Below are 27,933 nucleotides of genomic sequence, written 5' to 3'. Positions count from 1 at the left end.
TCGCGCATAGGCACTTACGTAAATAGTGGGAGTTGCGTGGATGGAAGAGAAACCAAGCACCGAAAGCAAAGTTAACCAATTAGCAAAGCAACCTTCAGCTTCATATCCCACTTGCACGCCCACTCTCTTTTTGTGTTTTGATTTTCACTCTTATTTGATTCGAGTGAATGTTAAAAATGCAAGAAATATAATCATAAAAAAAATGAAATAATTATTTTTAGTTGTGGTTGTTCTTTTTTTTTTAGCAAGAAAAGGGTTAATTTTTTTTTATCCCAACCAAATTTTTACATTTTTATACCTGATTCAATTGAAATAAGTAAATATCTTTGATAATTTATTCAGTCATGTTGTTTAGCCCCTTTTTTGGTTCATGATAATGGAAGGGACGTGATAGAATAGAAGTGAGGATTCCACTTATTACTTATTAGTATGTATAGTTTGCAAAAATCTATTTTTGTTTTGATTTTATACATTAAAATATTCCCAAAAGTTTAAGAATGTGGATTCCATCAAACTTTCGGTGGAACGGAAATTTACATTACGTTCATATCTCTTTTCACCTCATTATATTATTTAACTTTTTGTTCTTAAAATTACAGTTAAAAAGTAATATTTTTAGACGCTAAAATATTTAAAAACATTTTATTCGTTATTTATAGTTTACTTTACAGACTTTATTTTTTCACAAATGAACTATAATAGATGTATAACATTTTGTTAAAAATAAATAAAAACAAGTAATGAACATTTTAATATAATTTCTATAGAGTGAGTAATATAAAATTTGATCATCTTTCCTCTTCATTTTTATAATGCATTCATCCAAGAAAACACAAAAATAAAATACAATATCCATTTTTTATATGACACAAGAAGTTTAATTGTTTTCTCTCTTATTTTATTTGACAAACGGAACAGGCTGTCTGATGGAAGGAAAGAAGAATTAGTATCATAAGACTACATTTTTTGCACGTTAGATTGATATTTAAGAGACTTATAACAATTAATAATAGTACCAAAATATTGAATCATTACATAATTAATAGTAATATCAATCAATTGATATTACAAGATGTTGAATTAAAACCATATTTTCATCTCCTTTCAGCTGTAACGCACAAAAGTATGACTTGAACCAAATTCTTATCCATGAAGATTAGAGATGACTACAAATTTAACTAGAGTCAAACCAATAAAATGTGAACTAAATATCTTTACAAATTCAATGAGTAATCTGATCTTAAAAACATTGCTCACATCACATTGAACCAACCAAAAGAGAACTATTAGGGATCTCCATATACAAAAATTTCATCATCCATGTCAATCAAAGAATATTTGACTAACGAAAAATGAAAATAAGATTCACAAATATATCAAATTAAACTAAGTACATCCCAAGGTCAAGGCTTAATGAAATTTTTGTAAGAACTGTCAGATAAGCCTTCATTGTCTATACATAATAGAAAATCTACCAAAAAAACACATTATTCATAAGTAATGAACAATGCGACTCACTTCAAATTCCATGAAAAGCACAACCATAGTCCAGTTTTTTTTTTTTTTTTCAATGTAAGGATACAGTCATGGTCTCACTATCTCATGAAATATGGATATGACAATAATTGCCACAAATAAGCTGTAAGGAATAATTTATACCATACTCAATCTGTCTTTTTAATCACACACAGGTTTTTTATATATACAGATTTCCAGGTAGCTGAGAAATTATGATGCTCACGTTTCAAATGATAATTATTTACCATTCCAACAAGAGATAAAGAAAAATTATGAGCTGTGCTGGTCAAGCCAAGAAACGATGTCACTGAAAACTTGAATGATTATATCATCAGGCTCACCCTCAAGAAGAGAATGGTAAGCATCCTTGTAAAGCTTGAGTGTCTTGTCTGAACTGCTTGCTTTCTCATACAAGGCTTTGCTCACAGATAGATCTGTCACACTATCAGCCTCCCCATGAAGAATTAACAATGGCAGAGAAACCTGCAAATATCATATTCATACATCACTTAAGAAATTTGGTGTGATGAAGGGTTCAGCTAGATTGCAGCATTCTAAGAAGCATGCAACTATATCCTTAGTATTGTTTTAGGAAGTTTGAGGGACTAATTTATGTAGAGGAATACAAATCCAACCACAAAAGCCAAAGTTTGAAAGTTTTTCAAGGACAATCGAATTGTAAAATCACGCTTACTTTTCTACAAGTAAAAACTCTCCTTAGATCAGACACTGCAGCTGCTTCTTGCCCAAGAAAGAAGCAGACTATTGGTCTCTCGTTTTCGAGGCCAGGCAAGCATGCAATGCCTCCCAAGATGGTTTCACAGTCAAGAGCAGTTTGTGCACATAGTGGCAGTTTATCAGAATATTAAATAGCTAGAGAAGACAAGTTGGGTGTTCAGCAAACATACTTCTTCCAATCTCTGTTCTATTTCTTGAGTAGTTTTAAGCATCTCTACTGCAGTCCGCAAGCGTGGTTTATCTTTGTAAGCAACAACATTATAGGCTGTCTGTAGAAAGATATTAGGAAATTGTCAGAAGGATAAGCTATATATAAATATATATATATATATATATATATAATTGTATAGATAAAATTTAAGGATGGAAATGCAGTTGAGAGCCGCGGCAGGAGGATAGAAACCCGATGAGCTTTGGCTCAGTGGTATTGGAGTTGCCTCCAAGCATCAAGGATCGAAATTTAGATACAAGTTGAAGACAAATTAACCAACAAAAGAAGAATCGATACAACAAAGCTCAGGCACCTTCAAATTAGGGCATTAAAAGATGAGTTCATAAGATTAATTACTGTCTTAAGATATAGTTAATTTAAGAGATTGTTCAAGTTCAAAGTACAAACCTGTTCTCTCTTCTTCACATCTCTAAATGCTGCCTCAGCCAGATCCTTTTGTGGAACTAACTTACTCTTTGGAAGGACATGAGACATGCCAATCAAAATCTGAGTGAGCAACCATGGTGGAACCATGTCATCTGCAATCTACAGAGCTTCTTGTCAAAAAGATATTAAAGCAAAAGGGGGAATTCCATTTTATCCCCTTGAACTAAAGCCAAAAGAGAAAAATGGGTACATGAACTTCAAGCTTCAACAAATGAACAAAACAACTGCCTAAAATTAGACTACAATAAAAACGTTAAAACTTCAGCTACAATTAACTGCAAGAGGCCACGTAGCCTTCAATATCTGCATGCTTTTCCCAATCCAATGCTGGTCCTTGAATAATTTAACTGAGGAAGCAGCCTCTTGCAGTTAACCTTAACAATGTTTCCATTTTAGTTTAAAGTTCATGGAGATGCGCTGCTACATTAAGTTTATGTACAAATTATCCTATTTCACCTTAGTTCAAAAGGACAAACATAGTTCCCCCAAACCAAAAATCCAAACAGAACTCATAAGCTGATTGAGTTTCTTGGAAAATTTACCTTGCACATAGGCGCAACAAGAACAGCACCATCCCACGCCTTAGGCTGTTTCAGGTGTATCTTTAAAGCAACAGCTCCACCCAAAGACTGTCCAAAAAGGAAGCTACGAAGAGAACGCAACTCTGGATTTTCTGCCATCAAGCAAGCCAACAGTTTTCCAAAAGTAAAAATATTCACACTCCATTCATTGTAAGTTGCTTACAGTGTAACATGAAAACATAAACAGATCATTTGCTTAACATCAGTGAAGAATGAAGTATAACTGTTTATGCATAAAGATAATGATTCCAGGTCTTAGCATACAACTTCCATGTTAAATCCACGGTTCCCGTTTACAGATAATGACAGTTCTAAGAAGAAAGCTCAAATAATTAATTTATCAGAAACAACTAGAAGATTCTAAATGGGTCATCAAAATATTTCCTTGCTAGCTGTTTTACGTGCTTGCAATTACAGTAATAACGTCATTCATTCATTGTCAGAAATTATCACAAAATGTGACTAAGATCACCGTGAATTTAACCTGAAAAAGTTTCAGGTGAAGTTTCCAGATATTATACAACAAACCCTTTAGCTGCCATACAATTGCTGAATTACAATTCCCCTCATCTCCCTAGACACCCACCCCAAAAACAAAACAAAAGAGAAAAGAAACTTCCCCTCATGTACCAAAACTTTCAATGTCAAACATTTACTTTTCTCAATGAAAGCGCTCCAAAAATGTGTCTTGGCCATTCCCTTTAATGTTATGATTCTAATTTAAGGTGAGTCAAATCATATTAACTATTATTAGAATGAAAACATGAGTTATACAAAAGGTACTTGAAAGCACGACCCCCAAACTTTCCGTCTATTGTACAACAGCACGCCAAGTTGCACCCCTCATATGAAGAAACATGATGCTAAACTAGACAGGCAAAAGTACTCGAATTTACAGACAAAGCTAATTCATGGTATTGAGCTAGAGGTATTCATGTTGAGTTTGATTACCTTTGACTTTTGAGTAATGCTCAATAACATCATCAACAAGCCTGTTGAAACTGGGGATATAGCAATGAAGACCTTCTGAAAGACCAAATCCTGGATAATCCATAGCAAAAACTCCAAAACCAGCCAACACTAGCTTCCTAGCTATTCCTGTAAATATTTCATGAAAAACACAAGTTGGTAATTTATAATGTAAATGAAAAAAGATGCCTGTATCTACAAGTTTTTAACACCAGCTACATGCCTTCAAAGAAAAAAGTGCAAGTGTCTCCATATCCATGACAGTAGAACACTGTTGCTTTGGGCTTAGACAACTTAGGAAGCCAACTTTTAGTAAAGATTTCTATACCCCTTGAGTTCACCTCATATGACTATTGCCAAACACATCAGGTGATCATCACATGCATCAAGAGGAGAAAAAAATTAGCCTAGCCAAAAAGGACAATGCTAGGGTTATACTCATTAAGATTACATAAAAACCAAGCCCACCCTTTAGGAGAACTGTAGAAACATAACCAAATTTTCACGGAACTGCGTTAATGCAGAGGCCTTACCTCCTTCACTTTTACTTGATCACATGGAGCCTGCAACAGTCAATCATAATGAAATCAATATTAACAAAGTGACAGCATTAGACACAATGACAGTTGCTGAAAAATCTCAGGACCGTGTGATTTTGGATAGGAAAAAACATCTTTATAGACTTTAGGTATTTGCTATTAGGTTCTCCAATAAATACATGATAACTGGATACTTTAATAAATTTCACCCTTGTATTTTCATTGGAAAACTTGATAATAAACAACCAAGAAACTTTACTTTAAGTCTAATCCTTTTGAAAATGTCAAGAAACTGATAGGTTTTAAAGTGCATGGCCAAGAGGGGAAGAAAACGTACAAACTTCATTGCACATGATTCTGCATGTGATCATGCAAAGAGCAGAAGAGAAACAAAAGTCAAGAGGAAAAGACAAAACAAGAACCAATCATTTCAAGAAATATTAACTCTCTCAGTAATTTCCTAAATTGTTTTGAATGTTGATAGTACCACAAATCAGGTCCCACGAAGGGTAATACAGGTACAACTCACTTTGCAGGTCATTGAATGGTCTATTACCTATAGATCAATGCCTGCATGACCATTATTATTTTCCCCTTTTTTTCCTTTATTTCGATTCTCTACCTTACAGATACATACATAAATATACAAGTACTCAAGATGTGGATCCTACAAAAAGAATAGTAGGACTTGACCTACCTATCTTCCACAAGGTTCAACCTAAGCATTTTTCTTCTTTTTATGCAGTGTTACGATTTTGTCACCACACAATGAAATCTTCCATGAACTATTCGGCAGTTGTATGGCATTTATTCATGAACGGACTGCTCTGACTCGCCCTTCATATCTACATTAAATATCAATATTGAGGTCCACAAATAGTCTTTTCACAGTTGCAATGTCAATGTCAAGTGTCTAACCAATCACCGCTGAACCAATGGGTACTATGACCGATTAACAAACAAATAGAATCAATACAGATCACCAAATTAAAAGAGATATCAGTATTCATGCCCCAGGAAGAAAGCTGAAACATACAGATTCAAAATAAGAAACAGTTGATTTATCACTTCCAAAATATTTGGGAAAAAGGGAAAAATACATAAGGCATAAACCTTGCCTTAAACAATATATGATCAATCCCAAGCTGAATATCCTTGAAGGCCTCACGAGCCCTTCTTCTAGCGGGAACTTGATCCATTTTAGCATCCAGAATCTTCTGCAATTCATCGTCTACTCCCGGTAACCTCTTCCTCGGGGCCATTACTTGGTCGCTCCTCGGCTTCCTCCTTCAATATCCTTCAACGACACTATTATTCCAGGACTCGTGTTTAGCTTAATTAATACACCCAGAAACAGAATTGAAAGAAAGTCACGTCACACAGAGCCAGGAAAAAAAAAAAGCAAGTAACTTTACACTGTTTGGGGAATAATAATGGAGCAATGGGAACAAATTGATGAAAAGCACAAGCAAGTGGTGGCACCCGCGCCAGTAATGCCTGGTGGGTCCCAGAGTAAGAAAGAAACGAATTTCTTCCGTCGTAGAATACACTCGAAATTTATAAGGAAAGTAGTACGGACTATGTAGTGCGTAAGCAGAGTAGATTCACACTTGGAATGAATGAGTGGGGAAGAAGACGAAGATGGATGACGAAGGATTGGTGATGACTTAGCAACGAACAGTCAGATTCTCGCACAAGACACGCAGCCTGCGAGAAGAAGTGAGAAGCGTGAGTGCGTGAGGTTCTATATTTTATTTATTTATCATGGAAATACTGAAATAGAATGAGTAGTCCCACAAGTCTCTGCTAATTGCAAGATAAGTCTTAACGCGTTTTGGATCTCTTTCTATTGTAAATATATTTTTAATGATCGGCCGGTCGAAAATTACAAACCCTTCTTCACATTTTTGCACTTTAAATTGAATTTGGGATTTGATTTAGCAAAAGCACTAGTTTTTACACTGTGTTGAATGTACAAATAAAATTGATTCTAATAAAAAATAATATGTAAGTTATAAAAAAATTGAAAATTTAACCATGAAGTCCGCTTGGTAACTTTTTTCATTTTTCACAATGGGATTTGGACCAGCGTGGGTAAAAAGTGATAATACTCTCAAATTTTCATGTTACTAGGTAGTGAAATAAAAAAAAAAACTTGTTAAACTTAATACTCTCTCAAATTCAATTTACAAGGCATTTTTTAAAAGTAATTTTTAATCTAAAATATAGAACATTTTATAATAATTAAATTATTTTTTTTAATTTTACCTCTTCTTGATTAGTGTGAATGTATTTAATGTAGTTGTTTATTATTTAAAACTAAGGATAAAAATAAAAGCATATTTCAATTTTTTATGATATCAAGAAAAAAATTAATTTTTTTAAAATATATGAAATAATTAAAAATATTTTATAATAAAGACGGGAGAGAATATATTACATGAATTTTCAGGCTTGAGCCAGGGTATCAACTGACACTAGGGGCTTTCTGAAATGGTTAAAATAAGGTGAACGAGACTCTTAAGCCTATTAGCATCAAATAGGCCGATATTCTTAACTCTATAAAAATAATTAATAAATAAATAAATATGATTTTTTTAGAAAATATTTCAAAATTTTTATTAATTATATTTTAAAAAAAATTTGGCCAAACTTTATTCTAAGAAATATTAAACTTTCTGATTTCAAAATAATTTTCCTTCTTGACTTATTATTAATTATACTTTCTGATTTCAACATAGTTTTCCTTCATGACTTCTTATTGTTAATAGTTGATGGGACCTATTTTGTTTTTGTAGAAGACAAAACATGTCTTTTGGATGAGGTAAGGAGTATCTCTAACAAGAAAAAGGGCCAATTTCTTTTACAGGTATAGAATGTTAAGGGTTTATTTCTCTTAAATTATATTTACTTTTTGAAGTTTGAAGGGCCAATGATTGATTCCTTCCAATTAATTTATATTTACTCTATTTGTAAAAATTAAGAATCCAACCTTTAAATATTTGCTTTAAGTTAAACAATGAGAGTTATCATCACTTATGCCAACTTGAGTTGGTTTGGTATGACAATTGACAAAAATATTTTGAATAGAAATACATTGAAATAAAGAGAAACTAAGCATATTATTTGACCCTTAGAAACCAAGTATTGATATTGCTGTTTTGCTTGACTTTACAAATCTCTATTCAACAACTGTTAATCTAAAAGATAACTCAAAGAGCACAAACCTTTACTGATTTTTTGTCCATTATAAAAGTTATTATAAAATACTTTCACTAAAGTTTGCATTCATCGAAGTCCCTCTCATACGTTGAACTTAGCAACTTCGAAGGGGGCCAAATAAGTTGTACCAATCACGATGCATGAATAATGCGACTTTAGTGGCTTTAATTAATATATTAAATATATGAGTAAATAAGCAAATTATTTTATAAACTTTAAGTCCAGTAGTACTATAGACCCTAAACTCATTTATTATGTAAATGTAAATTATTTCCCAAGCTTTTAAAAAATGTGCAATTTGATTCCTGCTGTCAATAAAAACTACCATTAATTGCTCGAAAAATGACATAAAAGGACCTCTAAAGTTATTGAAAAGGACCAAAAAAATTAAAATAAAAAAATTCAAAAATTATAGAAAAAGACAAAAAAAATAGTTTCTTTGTTTTATTTTTTAATTCCTTTTCTATCATTTCTTGGTCATCTATCGATTGAAGTTAACTTCTATTAATAACAAGTGTCATTTTAAAATTTAAAAAAATTATTTACATAATAAATGAGTTTAAAATATATGATGTTACTAGATTTAAAATTTAAAAAGTAATTTGCTTATTTACCTTAAATCTATTGATTGCGTTGACCAATGCCTAAAGTCTTAAAGCCTGATTTAACTAAATCAATTGACTTATAAAACCTAAGAAAATAACATCAACTTGAGTTCCTGTCTTCATCCTTTACCTTTGTGATAGTTTATCTTTAATGGTATTTCTCTCTCTCAATTGATTTGAATGGCTTAATTTTGTACGTGTTTGGTTTTATGTTAAAGACCACCGTCACCAACTATGGTTCATGTGGAAGCAACAACTACTTGCTTCCACCAAAAGTATTACATGCTTTCACCCAGAGCATAGTTTTAGTTATTTTTAACGTGAAACTAAACATGCTCTTTATCAGTTTCATTATAGTGGTGTTATTAGCAACACAATGGTATTACAACAAGTTATACCTAATTACAACGTGTATGGTTTATGTAGAAGCGGTAACTACATGTTCCACCAAAACCATTACCTGCTTTCACCAAAATCATAATTTTAGTTATTTTCAACATGAAACCAAACATACTCTTTATCAGTTCCATTAGAGTGGCATTATAAACAACAAAATGGTCTTACAACAAGTTATACTTAATTACAATGTGAAACCAACTATGGTTTATGTGGAAGCTGTAACAACAGGCTTCCACCAAAACCATTACCTGCTTTCGCCAAAACAAGTTTTAGTGATTTTCAATCTGAACCAAACATGCCCTTTATCATATCATCGACAGCACAATGGTATTACAAGTTATACCTAATTACTATCTAAGCTAAGCACAAAAGCAATATTCGTCAATACATATTATATATACAATGCTGTGATAGAGAGACAAAAGGTGAGGCAATTCCAGTACCATTAGCAGGACTGACCTCCTGGACCTAGTTGATTACCAACTAATTCCGTCTTCGACCAGACTTTCTGTTCTTTCTAGTCTTGCCTGAAGAAGACTGCTGATATGCCACTGGTAAGAGTGTTCCCTCCTTAATCCCATTTGAATCCTCCATCTTATCAACTGCTTTTTGAGCTTCTATGTAGATGTTGAGATCCCTAATCTGTTTTGTATCATTTCTAGACCATCATCGAATAAGTTTGAAAGCTTCTCTAGAGACAGAGATTAAAGGTCGTTGATGGCATTACCTGTTCCTCCAGATCACGGATTTTCTCATCCCTCAACTTCATTGCCATGGCTTCCCTAAAGAGAGCACATTCAGATATTTAAATTCACTAAAAATATTGCAGCTGCTGTACACAGGATCAAGAAGAAAAACTACCGCAACCATATTATATTTTTATAGAACTTAACCCAACATAGATAAAAAGACTACATTCTCCCGTCAGCCCTGTCCCAAAAACTTGAGAAGGGTTGAGAAATGAAGTTCAGATAAGCCATGTCACTTCTTTTGCAAACTCATATTAAGCACCTAATCCTCTTCCAAAAATTTCAAGAAGCGAAACAAGAATATATATACCTCTCAGCAACTTCTTTAACCTTATTGCGCCACATTTCTTGGCTTTTAATGAGATTCCTATTGACCTGAAAGACAACGGAATGTCTCTGTTATGGAGACACAATTCCAGCACTATAGAAAAAAGTGTACCAAGCGCAAGAGAAAAAGGACATATTTACATCAGCAACCGCATTTTTTTCCGCTGTACACTTTTCCAGGTCATTTTGCATGTCCTGCATGCTGGAAGCCACAGCTTTCTCCACAGCTTCAGATATTGAACTTTCCACTTTACTTTTAGCCTCAACTAGCAAGGATTCATAATGCTAGAAACAAAAGAAGAATCAAGAAAATAAGATTTCACAAATGAAAAGGTCCTGCAAATCTTCATGCGTAAAAGCAACCTTCCATTTTTTTTTTTTTTGGGGCCACCTAAAAGCAACCCTTTCTAATGTATGCTGAAGTTGAACATCCAAATAGTCTGAAATTTAAACCTCAGAAGCAAGCATTCCCATTCACAGAATTATTCCATTCTCACAACCACAGAATGTCAGGAACAGAGAGTTAACTCACTTGTCTTTGTGCTTTCAACTGAGTTGCTAGAAGAAGGTTATATTCATCAACAATCTGCTCCCAAGTTTTTCAGCTAATCAGTGACCATAAATGAGAAAGGTGGAAATAAAATGATAAGTTTAGAGTGAGATGCTAACTGCAATGGTAAAGCAAGATACACAAAATATTGAATAATCAACAAGCAAATGAGTTGGCCACAGGAAATGATGTTGAACGTAACTTCAATACACAGAATAAGATAACAAGAAACAGAGGAGAAACATACTGCTTCAACTTTGCTGTTAAAGAGGGCTCCATCAATTCCTAAATCTTCATTGTATTCACACACACCACAATCTCCTTCCTGTGAACTACAATGAGAATTCATCTCCCCCAACTTGCCATCAAATTTAGACTGGTTCTGGTTCAATCGATGAACATAACTATCACCTACGTAATCCCAAATTTGTTGTGTTCTTAAATCAAGAGAATAGCAATGCTGTGTATCTTCCCAATGACGTATAGCATGTCTTTCTTTATATCTAAAAAAGAAAAAAGAATGAAGGCAGTAAAGTCCTCCCACAAAGAGGTGGCGAAAAAAAAAAAAAAGCAAATTGCTTAGCAAAAGGAAATAGATTGCACTTTTCTGTCATAAAAAATAGGGACCTTTATAGACAGGTCAGAGCAGATAGAAGAAATAATGTTACCTTCCACATCCAACAAATCCACATATGATGCAAACCCAAAGATTTTCTACCGTTCCACAGACAAAACAATTTGGCTTCTCATCTTGCTGCTGACAAAATCGACAGACCTAAAATATAAACATTATAAGCTCTTTACAACCGCATTCTCCATCAATATAATCATCCCCACATGACAAAACCCAAGGACTGCTATCTATAGAGCATTTATAGTTTCCAAAGAATGTGACTAGGATTCATTCTAGTTTCTCACTGACATAATCCCTTCAAAAGGAAGCAAATTAGTAAAATTTGAATGCAAATTTAGCTATCAAAGAGTCAATCAAAGCAACTTTTTACTAGGCATTTAATTGCTGCTCTCGCTTCTCCAGATTCAGCAAGAAGAATGTTCTGCTCACCTGGCAGGACAAATAAGTCCATTTAGAAACACAAGGGCATTGAAATGAGTGGTCACACAATGTGCTGAGAATTCCACTTGTTTCTGGGTCCAATCTTTCTGGCATTGAAACAATTCAAAAAAGACAGAAACGATAAATATCTTTTCACATGATTATCATCATTCCGGACAGAGTTACAACTCATGCAAATGGAACACACCAAGGCAAACTGGGCAGGTTGGTATTTCAGTACAGCCTCCAGGAGGAGTTCCAGCAACTTCTGCAGATTCTGTGTACTCCACGGAATGCAAAAACAGAACATGGCATAGCTCAGCCTGAATTTTGGCAATCAATTGGAGTAAAGGAAAAAAGAAAATCAGACAAAACAGGGTAATTTAAAAAGCTTCTCAGGAAACGCATACAAGAAACTAAATTTATGCCAACTCTGAAGTCATTACCTCACCAGGAGAAAACCTCTTCCCATTAAAATTGCTATAAAATCCATCAGCTGTTCGCTGATCAACGAGTCTAATCAACACGCTATAACGATCTTCCATCCCATCATTCCTGTTTCATTAAACAGTAAAGAAATCAGACAACTTCAAGTGGCAAGATTTTACATCAAAATGTAACCCCAAAGCATGGATAAAATTAATACACGTTTCAGGTCCTATTAATCTCAGCAAAACAAAAAAATTCGGTAGCATTTCCCACTTGAAACTCACGAAACGTTCCTTTGGTTTGGGGGGGGGGGCGAACTTCAGCAACACCAATATAGGTTTTCGCTACTGAAGTGATTGACCCAGACGCGAACATCAATCCTCTGTGCACTCGATTTCGCAATGAGCATCCACTTTGGTATAAGCTTAACCGGTATTAAAAAGAATTCTCCCAATAAAACACAACAAAACAGAATACAGAAATTTAAAAAGAAGATGAAACAAGAAGCAGATCATGGATGGTACCTGATGAAGAGAAGCTCGGACACGTGGTCGATGTGGGATTCATAGAATCGAATTAAGTCTTCGTAGGAGAGGTAGTTGGGTACGGCAATGATAAGAACGAGAGACGAACGAGAAGTAGGATTCGGAAGGGACGAGTGCGTTATGCTTCTGAACAAATGCAGTACGCCTCTGCGTTCGCTGAATTTAGGACAAGGACTTGAGTCTTTGTTGGATTGGACAGCTGAGAAGGTGATTTGGGAGGCGAGAGGGTGGTCGGAATCCACTGAGTGGACTTGAAGGAAGAACATGGTGGCTGAGTCGAATCGCAGTTCGCAAAGCCACCGGAAAACGGGAATGTCTTTGATGAGAAGCAACACGGAGGGGAAACCGCGGAAAATAAGCACACAAGTCCAAGTTCATTATTTATATGACAATGATAAATATAAATAAATTTAAATTTAATCCTTGTCCAAATTCACACTTTCAACATATTTTTTCTTTAATCCCTTTTATTATAAAAAGTCAGCGATAGAACCAAAATTCCATATTAGAAGGGACAAATTTATTTAAATATTAAAAAATTTTAAAAATAATTTAATAGAAAAAATTTCATAAATACATACATGTTTAATAATTTTTTATTATGTTTTTATGTTTTGAAATCATTGAATAATTAATTTTATCATGTAAGATTCAAATGAATTTAAAATTTAAAATTCCAAAATAAATAATCCAACATATGAAAAGAATGGGTGAAAAACATAAATCCTTACTTCCTCCGTTAAAAAATATAAGACATTTTTAATAGAATCTCACCCTCAATAAAATAGTTACCTACTTTCAAACTAATCTTATTTTTTCATATTTATCTCTATTAAATATTCTATAATAAATATAAAATTATTTATCAATAAGAGACACTTTAAAAAAAAGACAATAATTACACCTCAAAATTGAGACTAAAAATGTCTCAAAAGAAGTTTATTCTATTGTGTAATTTTCTCCAAGTATAAAAAGCGAGAATAAATATTTAGTGAGATTATATTTCATGTAATTATGTTAATTAATTTAAGCATAAGATTAAAAATAATTTTAAAAATACTAAATGTTATATTTTGAACCAAACTTAATTAAAAAAAGAAATGTCTTGCAGTAGAAACTAGATAAACTGTAAACCAAATAGTCAATAAATCAATATAAAATTTATAAAAAAAATAAAAGTGATTTCATTTTTATTCCTCAGGAGTATGACGGACACGGGCCCTAGTTATGAGGATGAGGTGTATATATGCCCCGTGCATGTGCATTGCAAAATTTTCAAAATTAAGGTGTAATATTTATGGCTGGTAAATAATATGATTTTAATAGATTTTATTATATTGTTTATATTTATTCTTTTTATGATTGATTAATATTATGATTAAAATCAACAATAAAGTTTACATGCTAAATATGAAAATTATAACAAAAAAGACCAGAAAAATATGAAGAGATAAAAGAAATAAAACCACAAAAAAGGTCACCAAAATGATATACATTTGAGGTGATTGCATCTCTAAACTACTTGAATTTCTTATTATTAAAAGATCATTTCTTGTAATTAGAGATGGAAAATGGACGACCCATAGACCTTGCTTTAAGGGGCTCAGGCCTTGAGCATGGTTTCTCAAAAAATAATTAATGTTTTTCTCAAAAAATAATTAATGTTTAAAACTCAAACTTTATTTAAAAGGCTCAGGTTGTAATAGATCTTATTTTTATCACAATTTTTTTAAAAAAGAAAAACCTGCCCCCCTTTTTTCCTTTATAAATAAATGTTTTTTTTTTAAATATACCTGTCCAAACAAAACAATATTAAAATTAATAATAACCACTAGGTTTAGGGTAGATGAAGCCTAATAAACAATTTGCAGCCAATCCAGGGTTCAACAACAGTATTTAGATATAGTTAACTCTGCTAAACACACATTTTTTATATCATTAATATGTACAATTCAAAATAAATGGGCTTAGCCCAATAAAAAATCATAATCCAAATTGACATGTTTAAAAGTTATCCAGCTCAAATAAAAAGATTAAGTAGTTATAGTCAAATAGCCTATAATAATTATCCAAAATAAAATTTATAAAGGTCCTTAAGTCATGATAACTATAATTACAAAATAAACAGAAAAACACGTGCCAAGTCGAGAGAAGGGAACCCAAGCTCACTTCTTCAGTGTCTTCCCTATAGGTTCACTTGACTACTCACCTAAAAACTGATAAGAAGTAATATGTGAAATCAAAGTTTCAATAACAGTTGGTTATTCTAACACATATCAACATACTTTTTGAAACCAATTCGCAAACATATCTATGGATACACATATGTATTTCACAACCCATACACAAAACAAAAAATACAATATTCACAATTATATAACAATTTTTAAATCAATATCAAAGTAAAACACCATTGATACATTTTCCAACTTCACCCTTATGACTCCTAACTCTCTTATTACTGCTAGCTGGAGCCTAAACTAAAGTTATACCTAGCCAAAAGTTATATTGCCATCAGACTCTCTTCCTTAAAAGGAGGTGCCCATCGTATAACACCCTCAAATTTACAAACTGATTTTTTACAAATTATTAAAACCATTATCATGATAGAAAATTTTTTTACCATGATTCATCCAAGACATAACACAAGTCTTAAAATATTCAAAAAGGCAATTAAAACCATAAGAGACAGACATAATTCTCATGTCATGATATTCAAATCAGATCATAAATCAAGAGGGACAGACATAATCCTCTTAGTCATATAAATACTTTTAATAAAAAGGATTAGAGTTTACATGTTTCACAAAGAAGATATGTCCTAAGTTGGCACAAGATATATTGTATAATCTAAAATAAGAGGCAACGTAAAAGATGGTGTCTCATACACCATAGTTACACCTTTGGTGCTTTCTCGGCTGGACTCGCTCTTATAAAAATATTAACCATGGGGAATGAGACTTAAAAGTCCCAGTAACCAAAAATTAACATGTAATGATGCATGCAGATGTAACTAATCATGCGATTGCTAAGTGGGCACACAAAACATTTAACCGAACAATACTTTCAAACAAACCGAACAAGTATTTAATTTACATGACTGCACCTTATATCCTCCTTTTGTCATGCTCGGACGCCAAATCACCCGGTCAAAGGTGAGTTGGACCAAGCAACACGCCACTCATTGGGTCCAATGAGGGCTTACCACATGGTAATAATTAACCGAATAGAAATTTCTATTAACACCATATATTAAAATACCCTGACAAGTCATGCATCATTCAAATATCCAAACAGGAATATATCCGAATAATAATATTTTATCATGATAAATAAAAATAAATTTTTGAACCACTTGGTAATAATTTCAAACAAGTATATATATACAATATTTATTTTCATTAATTCATAATTTTTTCAAACAATAAAACAACACATAACCATTCACAAACACACCCATCACAACACATTAATAATGGTTACCTTGTGTCTTGAATAACAAGTTCCCCTTCACAACTCCTTTTTCACCACTATCTTTATCAATATAATCTACATAATTATTTCACAATACTATATATTAATTTTACATTAAAATAAATAACTCTAATTTAAAGAGTTAGAAAGTCTTAGATCTATAATCTATATTAACACTAATTTAAGATTTATGCCTCATTTAACTTCTCAAATTCTTTTCTAAAATTCTCATACCCTGGTAAACTATTTTTTTTATCCTCAAATTACTTCTCGTATCACAATTTCATTCTTCTATATTCTAAAAATTCGTCTAAAAATAAATTAAAAATTTTAAAATTATCCTGAAGCCTCAAATCATCTTTCTATAACCTCAAAAATACCTATTCATACTTAATTAAATATTTAATAATTATAGGTTTATCCCTACATCTCAGATTCCACATAAATTCAACCATATAGATCTAGATTTTAACTCAAAAATTCTTAAACATGAGTTTCAACCTTAAGAAAATATTCTATAATATTTATTATATCCCTAAGAGTTTTAACCTATATTTTTAATCCATCATATCATTAGATTAACTATCCTATAGAAAAATCCTAATCAGAATATTTACTCTATCCTACAAAATAATCATATCACTAGAAAGCTAATATTATTTAGAAAATAACTATAAAATTAATTTTGTAATTAAATAAATTTTTAAATGCTAATCTAAACAGGAAATTTAGAACATACCTGAAGAAAAAGAAAATAATCCCTCCTTGCGAGAAAACGCCGAGCAATGTGAGAGGAAGAGAGAAAAATAATATAAAAATGAGATTGTGGTCTCAAAATTATATTAAAAAAACTATAGATTTAAATTTAATTATTCAAACCTTTGGGCCATTACTTGCAATTTTCACAAATTGCATCTTGGGCCCTTAGTTGTAATTTTTACAAATTACAATAAAAATTTCCTCATGCTTCCTCCACAATGCACCTCCTCTTTTATACATGAAGAGGTGCCTTTCATTCTCACATTTAACCGATGTGGGACTAAACCCCCTCCCCCTTTTTTTTGTACTTTCTTTTCTTTTTTTTTAACTCACACACACACATTAATAATAATTTTTTTAAATCTTAAAATTATATCTTAACAAAATATTTTTTATATAATTTTAAACTTAAGTTTTTAATTCATAATTAAATGCCTAACTATGTTATTATTTTTAAATAACCTCAAATAATATAAATTCTTATTATTATCATCATTTAAAAAAACGTAAATTTCATAAAAAAAATTTTATCTAAAAATTAGAATGTTACACATCGTCCCAAAATGTTAAAGACGTTGGGAACCACAAGAAAAAGGCTAACCACTATGTTCGTAGTGGAGGCAAACCACATGACATAAATATTCAATTATCAATTTCAAACAAACAATCATATTACTAACCATCCTTATTACCTCTTTTACATTACATAAAACAAATATTACATTTCACAATAAAATCACACAAGTATTAATATATATACATAATAATAAAAACTAATATCTCAATATATGAAAAGATATTCCAATATTACATCTTTCCCAAGCTATAACTAACTCAGATGTGTAGAAAACTTCTTAGCCACAATAATAAATTAATCTATGATATCAAATAATATAAATACCATTAGATATATATATATATATATATATATATATTGTAATTTATCAATTAGATATAAAACTCAACTAAACTTCTCAAATTTACAACCATATCCTTTCAATCTAAATCCCTCCAATAAAAACCCAAAATTAAATTAAATTAATTTATCTAAATTTTAAAAACATAATTTAATCAATGTAGATATCCTATATATCATAAATCAAAAATTTTATAGCTAAAAACTTAATTTAAAACTCTCAAATAAGTTAATAGAACAAATCTAAATAGATAGAATTTAAGTATTAATTTATCTATACTAATTAATAGTTTTTGTCGTTAAAAGTTAGTACTTACTCTAAATCAAAACTTTAAAATTTACTCTATTAAAATTTTACTATTATTAAAAAACTCTAAATGAGTAGGAAAATATTTATAAAAAAATTTTAAAAATAGAAATAATTTTGAATATGAAATTTTACATCAAAATTTTTCAAATTTCTTGTCCTTACTTTCCCTCCCTCCCTCTCACATGTGTGGGTATGGGAAAAAGCAAAATTATCATGTTAATATGCTCCTTCCACTGCCTCTTATTTTATAACTATTGTTGTTGTTGTTGTTGTTGTTGTTGTTGTTATTATTATTATTATTTATTTCTCTAATACTTCACCGCCTCTTCTTCTTTTCCCTTTTATTATTATTACTATTATTATTTTTAATTTGTAAAAATAAATCCTAACACAAAATTATATTGTAAGTTAAACTAAAAAAAATTTCTAATTAATTTATTTACCTTCAAACATCCTTTCTATTTTTTATTAATTTTAATTAACTCTAAAAATTAAATATGAATGCTACACAGGTCTTGCCTGTAAATCTATTTTATTTTTAAAAATAAATAAAGTAAATAAATATAAATTCAAATATAAAATCTTGATCAAGGTTTAAAATGAAGATAAAAAATTTCAATTCAGATTAACTTTATCAAATCTGATACATACAGAAACTTATGTATTATAAAGTACAACATTAATCAAAATTAAAAAATAAACCTTACAAAGTAATTGTGTTAGAAATTAGTAAAAAAATTTGTCAATATCATGTTAAAATAAATGACAAAAATACCAATACCAATTATTTTAATAACACAATACTTAAACCAATATTGATTTTTTAAGGAATAGGGTTTGGTGTACCGCTTAGGCCCAAACCCTTTTCTCAAGGGCTGGTCACCTTGGCCTGATTTTTCAAAAAAATCAACTTTTCAAACTCAAACACTAATATAAGCAAGGCCTCTAAGACTAATCCTTTAGGCCCGTTTGTTATTTCTGACTCTGCTTACAAGCAATGGTTAGGAGGGGAAGTGATTGAAGATTCATATTCTCATTATAGCATTCCTTGGAACATATTAACTTCAATAATGTGTGAGTGTGTGTGGGTGTGCGTGCACGCGCGCGCGTGTGTGCGTGTGTGTGCATGTGAGATTTGATGTAGCTTCAAATTTCAAATCATATGCTGAGAAAATATAATTTAAAAGGAATTTGATTTTTATTAGAGCTTTCTCAACAAAAATGGATGGGCATTTTTATTTCTTTTTCTCTCAATATAACTGCATAAAGTTTGGCATGCAGAAAAGATCTTTTTTAAAAAGGGGAATAAGAAAAAGGAAAGTTAAACTCATGTGTTTGGTATTCTTGTAATTAGTCATGCGTCTTTTAATTATGGATAGAGAATAGGTTTATAAGAAAATTCTTTTTTCATGCTTATTCTATTTTCATTCCCATTCTCATTTTCATTTTATACCAAATATAACATTTTTTATTTATAGGAGTGAGTACCAATATCCTAAGATTACAAATAAGATCAAACTCATGATCTCTCACTTATAAAAAAGTTTACAAACTACTAAGTTATGAGGCCATTAATTATACCAAATGTAACACTAGCGTAGATTCCCTATAGAAAAAGCTGTTCCTCAGATGAACACCTACAAAGTCTTTAAGCCACTTATCGAACTCTCTTGGCTAAATATCTTAGGGTTTGATAGATAAAAAACTAAACCAAATAATTCTAGCAAAATTGAAACAAAGGAAGGTGTCAAAGAGGAAAGTAAATTTGACTGAATGAAAAGTATGGTCAAAGAATACCCTTTCCTTTGTCATCTCCTTAGCTAATGTTCCATCCCTACTTTGCTATTCAACTTATTCTAGAGTCGCATTTAGCTCTTAGTCTAGCATATAGATGCAAGCAATTGGTTTCCAATTTTTTTAGGAACTAAGACTTTCTTTAACTTCCCAATAAGGCGAATCCTGATTTCTTATTTACCATAATTTGATGCTGTAATAAGAAAGTCTGATACATAAGATGAAGAGCTTTCACTTGATAAAGTAAAGCAGGCCATTCGAAATGATATGCCCATGTCTAGATGTAGATAAGATAATCACTCAAAGTTCATACATACATAAACATAATGATGTAAAGGTCATTAGATCAAGGGTCTAGGGATTCACAAAGAAAATTAAGGTTCTTACTTTAGTAGAATTCATGGATATTTTAATTTTGGATATTATATTTTTTTAGAAAAATTAGTAAAAAGGACCAAATTGAAAAGCAAATTAGTCCTAGGAACCAAATGTTTTTGAAGGACTAAACTTATTGTTTTATTCATAAAAGGATGAAGAGAATGGAAATGCCTTGGGAGAAAGCATACAGATCAAAGATGATTTTTGATGCCCTTGCTTCTCCAAGCCATCGCCTTCTTCCTTTGACATTTTACTTTCATTACCATCAATCACTCTCGAACTCACCTTCACAGCTGTTCCTGCCATAGCACATAATCTCCCTTGAACCCTTTGCAAAACAATAGAATATCATTAAGATTTGTGACAAGATTATCATAGTTTTCCAGGAATCTAAGATGAAAGAGGAGAAGAAGGAAGTTGCAAAACAAGCAAACGTCGAAGAGGCGACCCCGTCTCCACCTACTACTGTTAGTGGTGGAGGTTGGGGCCATTGGGGTCTTTCTTTTTCCGTTCTCTTAGATCTTTAAAAGGCTACTGTCAAGAAGATCTCTTGCAATATATGTTTAAAAGGCTTTTCATTTTCTCTTCGATAAAGCATTTCTTTATCTGTATTTTGATTTCTATTTTCTTGTTGAGATTATGTTTTAATATCACTTTTAAATTTTTGTGTGAAGCATATTGAAATGATTGACAATTGCATCTACCATATTGTAAAATTTAATTTTTTAGTTGTTTTGAACTTGAGGCTTGTACAATTAGTTTCTTTTAATCATTTTAGCTCAATTTAAATGTTATGCCTACTTTGATTATTCTTGGAGCTCTTGATTTTTCCACTAAAATCTCATACAATCAAGTAAAATTTTTCAAGCAAAGCAACAGTATAGGAAGAAACAAAAAGGAGAAAGGATACATATAACATTTGTTGGACATTCTATAGTATGAAAGTTGAATCTTGTTGGATTGGATTTGAAGAATTGGAGATAATACATATGCATGAGCTCAAAGCATGAGTGCCTTATACTTGCATATTTGGCTTTGATTGGGTGAAATAAGAGTCAATTGCATTTCTTTAATTCTATTAGTTTTTTGGTGTTTTTATGAAAACTTAAAGATCCTAAAATGTGTTTAGTGTTAGTCTTTTTTTTTAACTCAATTTGGAATTTAATATTCTTTTCGATGCCATTTTATCATGCTATTTTGCTTCTTTATTTATGATTTTTTCCCTCTTGCAAGATAGGCTGCTGTATTTGTTGAGACATCATCCAAAACTACTACTGAGATGCAAAACACTCCTAAAGATTTGCAATCTTCTATAGAGATGGAAGGGGAAGATGTAGCTTTAACTAGAAGGAAAAGTAAAGATGAGAATCACAAATTACGAAAATATACTCTAGAAAAATTAATGATGAATCAATACTTAGCCAAGCAAGGCATAAAAGGACCTTTTTGTTTTTCCCCCAATGATGTTGATAGTAGATCTTTAATGGATTTCATCTAAGAGCTAATGACTTTCTTTGTTTACAAATGCTTGGCCATCATTAATGTTTCCTTTTCTTTCATCCTAAAAGTCTATGGTTTGAAATTGAATTGGTGAATTTGCAATTTATAGTCTGCAATCCCTTCTTGAATTTTAGATTTATCTATTTGCTGTGAAATTAGTCACCTATTGCTTAATAAAGGCCTTAAAACTATTCTCTTATAAATAACCAACTCTCTCTCTCTTTTAGTTGTAACTTATTCCATTTTGGTTTGGGCCTTGTAAATTAGGTTAAATTTGTGCATTAGCCATTTGTGCTATTACTTGGGTTATGCTGATACTTTGTATTCCTAGTTTAATGAATAACTAAAAGGCATATTTGTTGACATTCTAAGAAGTCTGCATTTCTCAACTTAGGAAATTTTAAATAACTCTTCATAATGTTGTTTCTTTAGGTTGCACTTCTAAGTTGATGTTTGTGATTATGTGAAATTCTTGTTAATTCCCATGGCTCATTTTGTTGATTTTGATTCCACTGCTGTTAGTTAAATAACAAATGTATCAACTGAAGATTGTTCCTAATTCAAGTCTAGCTGACAATAATTTATTAGTTCATGGCCAGCATTTTGATTATGGTGGTAGTGTAATAGATCCTCTCATCTAATGCTAGTTTCTTCTTTTTTGTTGATGCTATGGCACAATTTGGAGGGCCAAATAATGAGTCTTCTTTTAATATTACCACTTAACAAGGACTAGTTTCTTCTTCTTGTTTTCCAAACCAAATTTATGGCATTGTTTTTATTTGGTAAAGTATAAATATTAAGTTTCTTAGTAGCTATCAAAACCAATTTACCTTGCTGTGTTAATTAGTTTCGTTACCTTAGATTTAGTTGAAAGCTATCAAGCACAATAATTGTCCAAAAGCATGGCATTTATGATTCAATCTAAAATTTAGAAAAATTATTTCATGCCATTGATTTTTGCTTCATTGATTTATAGGTGTAAGGCTTCTAGCTTAAATTGCACTTGTTATGGCTTGGGGTATAAGAGATATGATTTGGGTGCAAAGGGTATGGCTTAAGTGTAAAGCTTCTGACTTGGGTGTAAGGAATCTGGTTTAGGGTGCAAAGCTTCTGGCTTAATAATTTTCATATAATTTATAGTCATTTTTATGTAATTTAGGAGCAATGACAATGGTTTGCATTTAATTTGTTAGATATTAAATGTAAATTGTTCCTCAAGCATGCTTGTGAATTTCTTCATATATTGATTTACATGTAATCCATAATTATTTTATGTAATTCAGGGGCATTATAGGGATGTGCTCTTTATGTGTTTGATTTATATGTAATCCGCTAGAGATTACATGTAAATCATTCATTAGTCATACTTGCGAGTTTTTCACATATTAATTTACTAAATTTGTTTTCATGTAATTCTGAGGGATTAATAGGGAGTGCTTTCTATGTGTTTAATTTACATGTAATCTGTTAAAGATTACATACAAACTATTCCACAGGCCTACTCGTAAATTTTTTTCCATATTAATTTGCATGTAATCCATAATCATTTTTATGTAATTATGAGGGATTGATAGGGGCATGTTCCTTGTGCGTTTGATTTACATGTAATTCATTAGAGATTACATGTATCTTAGCCAGAATCTTTGCATCCTTTGGTTGTTGAGTTTACATGTAATCCTTGATGATTACATGTAGTTAAAGGGTTATGAATTTTCCTAGTGACATTTTCCTATGACCCTTCACCTATTGGCAAGAAGCTCTGACAAGGGCACCATCAATTATTGGAACTCTGGCCAGAGGTCGTTGGAGCTCCAGCGATAAAATTTTGTGCCTTTTTCATAATTTTTTCTTTAGTTAACATGGAGGGGCATTTTGATCATTTGGTCAAATTATTTTATGAATAAAATAATAGACTTAGTCCTTCAATGTACTGCACAATTTTGGTTTTAACTTGATCCTTTTCACAATTTTTTCATTTTTTTCATTTTCTAAAAATAAAAAAAACTAGTAATTTTTTGTTTCCGTTTTTTTTTTAAGGGTTTTTTGTTCTGTCTTCGGTACCAAATAAGGACTAGGACTCAGTTTCAGCTCTCAGAGGGTCCGTTCCGTTTATTTCTGCTAGGCACCGAAGCTAAATGCGCAAATCTCAAATCAAACCTATCAGTCGGCGTCTCAGCGATCTTCGTTCTTTCGCTCAAACGCACAAACACAGAACTGAACTTTTTTTGACCTGAAGACAGAACTGAACTGAAAAGCGTTCTAAGTCGAAGGCTCTTCCTACTGCTACGGAAGCTAGGTGCCGGCAGTGATGGGTTCCGCGGGTTTTCTTCGCTGGCCGGCACTGCTCTCGAAGCTTCAGCTCCAAGCCTCACAAGCTTGAAATAGGGCAGAGGTAATTCTTTCGATAAGGCAAGTAGTATACATTTGAAAAATAGCACTGCAATCCATAAGTGTCTAGCTTTCTGTAGACTACAGAGTTTAGACAGGTAAGAAAAATGGTAGGTTTATAACTATTAAGTCCTCTTGACCTGTGGCTTATGCTGAGTACTTCGCTGACTTGTTGTATCACATGCGTAATCTCTTATGCGTTCTAATGTGTTTATGCGTCGAGTTTACCCTCTTGAGTTTGCAAGTTTGATAATTTTGCATGTGACCCACAGGTAACGCATCAATTTTAAATCAATAAGCTTGGTATAAGCTCGCTTTTGTACAGCCTATTCACGCCAAATGGGAATTGAATTGTATTCTGTGATGCATACGCAAGAGTGAGGGGGATTTGAATAGTTTTCACGACCATTCATTGCCGTGATTGTTGTCACTAACATGTCCCCCCACAATGTGGTGGTTCTTGACAATGGTGGAGGCTTAATCAAAGCTGGTCTTGGTGGAGAGTTTGACCCCTCAGTTGTTATTCCCAATTGCCTTTACCGTCCTCCGTCCTCCAAAAAATGGCTCCAGCCAAACCCCCTCAACCCCACCACCACCACCACCACCACCACTATGGAACCATCCTCAGCCAGCGAAGTGGACCTCACCTCTGCTGCAGTTCGACGGCCTATGGACAGAGGCTACATGATAAATCCTGAACTTCAACGAGAAATATGGGCTCACCTCTTCTCCTCCGTCCTCCACATAAACTCATCACACTCTTCCCTCCTCCTCACTGAACCTCTCTTCACGCTCCCTTCCATTCAGCGATCTATGGATGAGCTTGTCTTTGAGGATTTCAACTTTAAGTCTCTTTATGTGGCTGACTCGCCCTCTTTGGTTCATCTCTATGAGGCAAGTCGAAGGCCTGAAGGTCTTGTCTCTAGAGCCCAGTGCAGCCTTGTTGTGGATTGTGGGTTTTCATTCACGCACGCCTCACCTGTGTTTCAGAACTTCACATTGAATTATGGCGTGAAGAGGATCGATTTGGGTGGCAAAGCATTGACCAATTATCTCAAGGAGTTGGTTTCTTTTAGGGCTGTTAATGTCATGGAGGAGACTTTCATTATGGATGATGTTAAGGAGAAGCTCTGCTTTGTTTCCCTCAATGTTCCCCGGGACCTCCAGATTGCAAGGTAATGCATTGTTGTTTATGAAAGGTTATCAGCTTTGTTTTTTCCTGTGGCTTAACATTATTTTTTGCTTTACACTTGAAAATGATTCAACTTAATATTGATCTAATATCTTGCTGCTTTGAGAAAAATCTACCACGAAATCTGTGAACTTCTTGTTGGATGTGCATACTCCTTGAATTTCTTCTAGTGCTTGTGGCTTGTTGCATTGTATAATTCCAAACCATTGTAAATATGTGATTGGGTTGTATGATTTTATTGTGCTATATAAATTTCATTTACTTCGTTTGTTAATACAATAAAATGATAGAAAGGATTTTCATTTGCCTTCCTGTACCTGTAGGAAACCTGGAAAAGAAAATCTCTTTAGATGCACATATGTCCTTCCGGATGGTGTTACACACACAAAAGGCTTTGTTAAATATCCAGATCAAGTACACAGATATCTTACTTTGGCTGATGATGCTCCTTTGCGTCCAACAGAAACAAAGGAGGATATAAATCATCCAGAAATGACTGAAAGGACTGAGGACAGAAGGAGAATTGATTTGACAAAAAATGTAGTTCTCATCCTTCTACTTGAAGTTTAATATTCATTTCTGTCAACTAATTTTAATTTCTTTCATTCACTTTGTCTCCTTTAGGAATTTGACTTGACAAATGAACGCTTTCTTGTCCCAGAGATGATCTTCCATCCTGCTGATTTAGGTATGTATAGTTCCAGTACTGCTCTCAAATGACATGCTCTCTGCAGTCAGTTTAGTCCCTTTTGGGAATTCATTAATGATGACCTTGTCAAAGGGCTGTAAATGACAGATTAGTATTGTATAGTTTTACTTCAATTCTTTTTATTTTCAAACGCTGTTCGAGATGCTTGCCCCCTTGCTTAAAAAGTATCACATGAGGAAAATGTTATATTTTTGCTAAACTCGAGTATTATATGAGCATTGTTCTTGGAACACAAGAATGAAGAATCCATTGAACATTGAGGCTTTATTGTCAATTAATGCTACTTAAGGGTAGATAGTATCTTAGACTAATTTGATCCTTTGCCTATTACTTGTGTTTCTTCTACTTTGCAGGAATGAACGAGGCTGGACTAGCAGAATGCATTGTACGAGCTGTTAACTGCTGCCATCCACACCTCCACCCTGTACTCTATGAAAGGTAATTCTTTCAAAGTATTTGAATTTGATGGATCTGTTTGCAGGTTACTGCAGTTTCATACGTGCTGGTTAGTTGGGTTTATTATTTCTTAACACCAGTTGTATTTCTTGTCAGCATCATTTTAACAGGTGGAAGCACCTTATTTCCTCAATTCGCTGAGAGATTGTAGGTTCTTTTCCCGAGTCTTTTCATTCTGTACTTCTGATTTTTTTTTTTTTTTTGTCTTCTTAAGCTCCATTGCCTTCCGTTTTAAATAGCATGGCATTCAAACTTAGATAACTGATACTAATTGAATTGTAGAGAGATGGAGCTGCGGCCTCTAGTTCCTGATGACTACCACGTGAAGATAACTCCTCAACAAGAGTAAACATCTTTCTTAAATTGTTCTGTTTTGTCTTTGTTAATTTTCATGCCAGAACTTGTATTTCTTCTACAGTCCCATATTAGGCGTTTGGCGTGGAGGATCATTGTTGGCATCTAGTCCAGACTTCGAAGCTATGTGCGTGACCAAGTCTGAGTATGAGGAGCTTGGATCCGCTAGATGTCGCAAGAGATTCTTTCATTGAGTATACCATGTTATAACCATGGAAATGTTTATCTTTCATGTAAGCCTAACATGAACTTAATTTATCGAGATCCTATAAGTTGTTGGTATGAGTTTTTTAACTTCTGATTTTACATCTTTGATCTTTCTTTCAACTGAATAGGGCATCTCACAGGAGGGTGGTTTTCCAGTGAGTGAAAGGAGATCTCTGTTTTTTCATGGCTGGCTGGGGAAGAGAGGATAGTGAACAAGCTCATGCAAAACTAGTATTGCAAGATGCAGCCATGTCCTATTTTCTGTAAATCTGATTTTTCTGATGATCTTTAGTGCCCTGGTGCAAATTCCAGACGATAATCTTCATCTTCATCTTCATGGGGAAAGAAGATTGATCTGAGAACCAAACTTGCAGTCTATGGATTTCAGGCTTCCAGCAGAAGCCTTGAGATGGAGACGCCATTTTTCCTCTGCAACATTTGTGACCCGCTTTTAAAGTGCCATCAATTTTGGGATTGCTGTGATATGGCAGACGAGATGTTAATAGTTGTAAGTAACGTTTCGCTAACTTAAGGTTACGATTGGCATGGCTAAATGACAGATTCTCTTCCTTTTATCTCTTTCATAAGCCTAATTTCGCTTTTGAGCTAATTG

The 27,933-nt window shown here is 32.7% G+C and overlaps 3 protein-coding genes and 1 long non-coding RNA gene across 6 annotated transcripts in view; 1 reads left to right on the top strand and 3 right to left on the bottom strand.

Moving 5' to 3' along the window:
- LOC129293001 (uncharacterized) overlaps positions 1-17,177 on the bottom strand; it is a 35,679-nt gene extending 18,502 nt beyond the window's left edge. The window contains exons 1-2 of the long non-coding RNA XR_008589080.1: positions 17,097-17,177; positions 16,367-16,432 (exon numbers count right to left, since the gene is read on the bottom strand). This is a non-coding gene — a long non-coding RNA (uncharacterized LOC129293001). The remainder of the gene's footprint in view (positions 1-16,366; positions 16,433-17,096) is intronic.
- Positions 1,241-6,704, bottom strand: LOC129292999 (caffeoylshikimate esterase-like). Of its 3 annotated transcripts, none has more exons than XM_054930775.1 (9): positions 6,583-6,704; positions 6,122-6,311; positions 4,998-5,027; positions 4,688-4,814; positions 4,447-4,593; positions 3,457-3,587; positions 2,876-3,013; positions 2,427-2,525; positions 1,241-2,001 (listed from the first exon to the last, which is right to left on the bottom strand). In XM_054930775.1, the coding sequence occupies exons 2-9, from the start codon at positions 6,263-6,265 to the stop codon at positions 1,789-1,791; spliced, it is 1,029 nt and encodes a 342-aa protein (XP_054786750.1). In that variant the 5' UTR covers positions 6,266-6,311; positions 6,583-6,704; the 3' UTR covers positions 1,241-1,788. The 3 variants fall into 3 exon arrangements, with proteins under 3 accessions (XP_054786750.1, XP_054786749.1, XP_054786748.1); XM_054930774.1 differs by lacking the exon at positions 6,583-6,704 and adding an exon at positions 6,419-6,557; XM_054930773.1 differs by lacking the exon at positions 6,583-6,704 and having other exon boundaries at positions 6,122-6,412.
- On the bottom strand, positions 9,342-13,227 carry LOC129292995 (BRAP2 RING ZnF UBP domain-containing protein 1). The gene is made up of 11 exons (XM_054930766.1): positions 12,863-13,227; positions 12,356-12,464; positions 12,118-12,232; positions 11,919-12,016; positions 11,524-11,630; positions 11,103-11,358; positions 10,838-10,891; positions 10,447-10,590; positions 10,289-10,353; positions 9,957-10,011; positions 9,342-9,871 (listed from the first exon to the last, which is right to left on the bottom strand). Exons 1-11 carry the CDS (start codon positions 13,147-13,149, stop codon positions 9,713-9,715), a joined length of 1,449 nt encoding a protein of 482 aa, XP_054786741.1. The 5' UTR covers positions 13,150-13,227; the 3' UTR covers positions 9,342-9,712.
- Positions 17,178-24,097: 6,920 nt separating the features above from the next.
- Positions 24,098-27,895, top strand: LOC129292265 (actin-related protein 6). The gene is made up of 9 exons (XM_054929838.1): positions 24,098-24,406; positions 24,675-25,577; positions 25,918-26,134; positions 26,219-26,282; positions 26,657-26,741; positions 26,856-26,906; positions 27,042-27,104; positions 27,178-27,346; positions 27,449-27,895. The coding sequence occupies exons 2-8, from the start codon at positions 24,838-24,840 to the stop codon at positions 27,305-27,307; spliced, it is 1,350 nt and encodes a 449-aa protein (XP_054785813.1). The 5' UTR covers positions 24,098-24,406; positions 24,675-24,837; the 3' UTR covers positions 27,308-27,346; positions 27,449-27,895.
- Positions 27,896-27,933: the final 38 nt, after the last annotated feature.

This window comes from Prosopis cineraria, unplaced genomic scaffold (genome assembly GCF_029017545.1).
Source record: "Prosopis cineraria cultivar Desert tree isolate PC_DT_omini unplaced genomic scaffold, ASM2901754v1 PC14, whole genome shotgun sequence".
Classification (NCBI taxonomy): domain Eukaryota; kingdom Viridiplantae; phylum Streptophyta; class Magnoliopsida; order Fabales; family Fabaceae; genus Prosopis; species Prosopis cineraria.
Note: the sequence above shows the minus strand (reverse complement) of the source record. Positions and strands in the feature narration are given on the sequence as shown.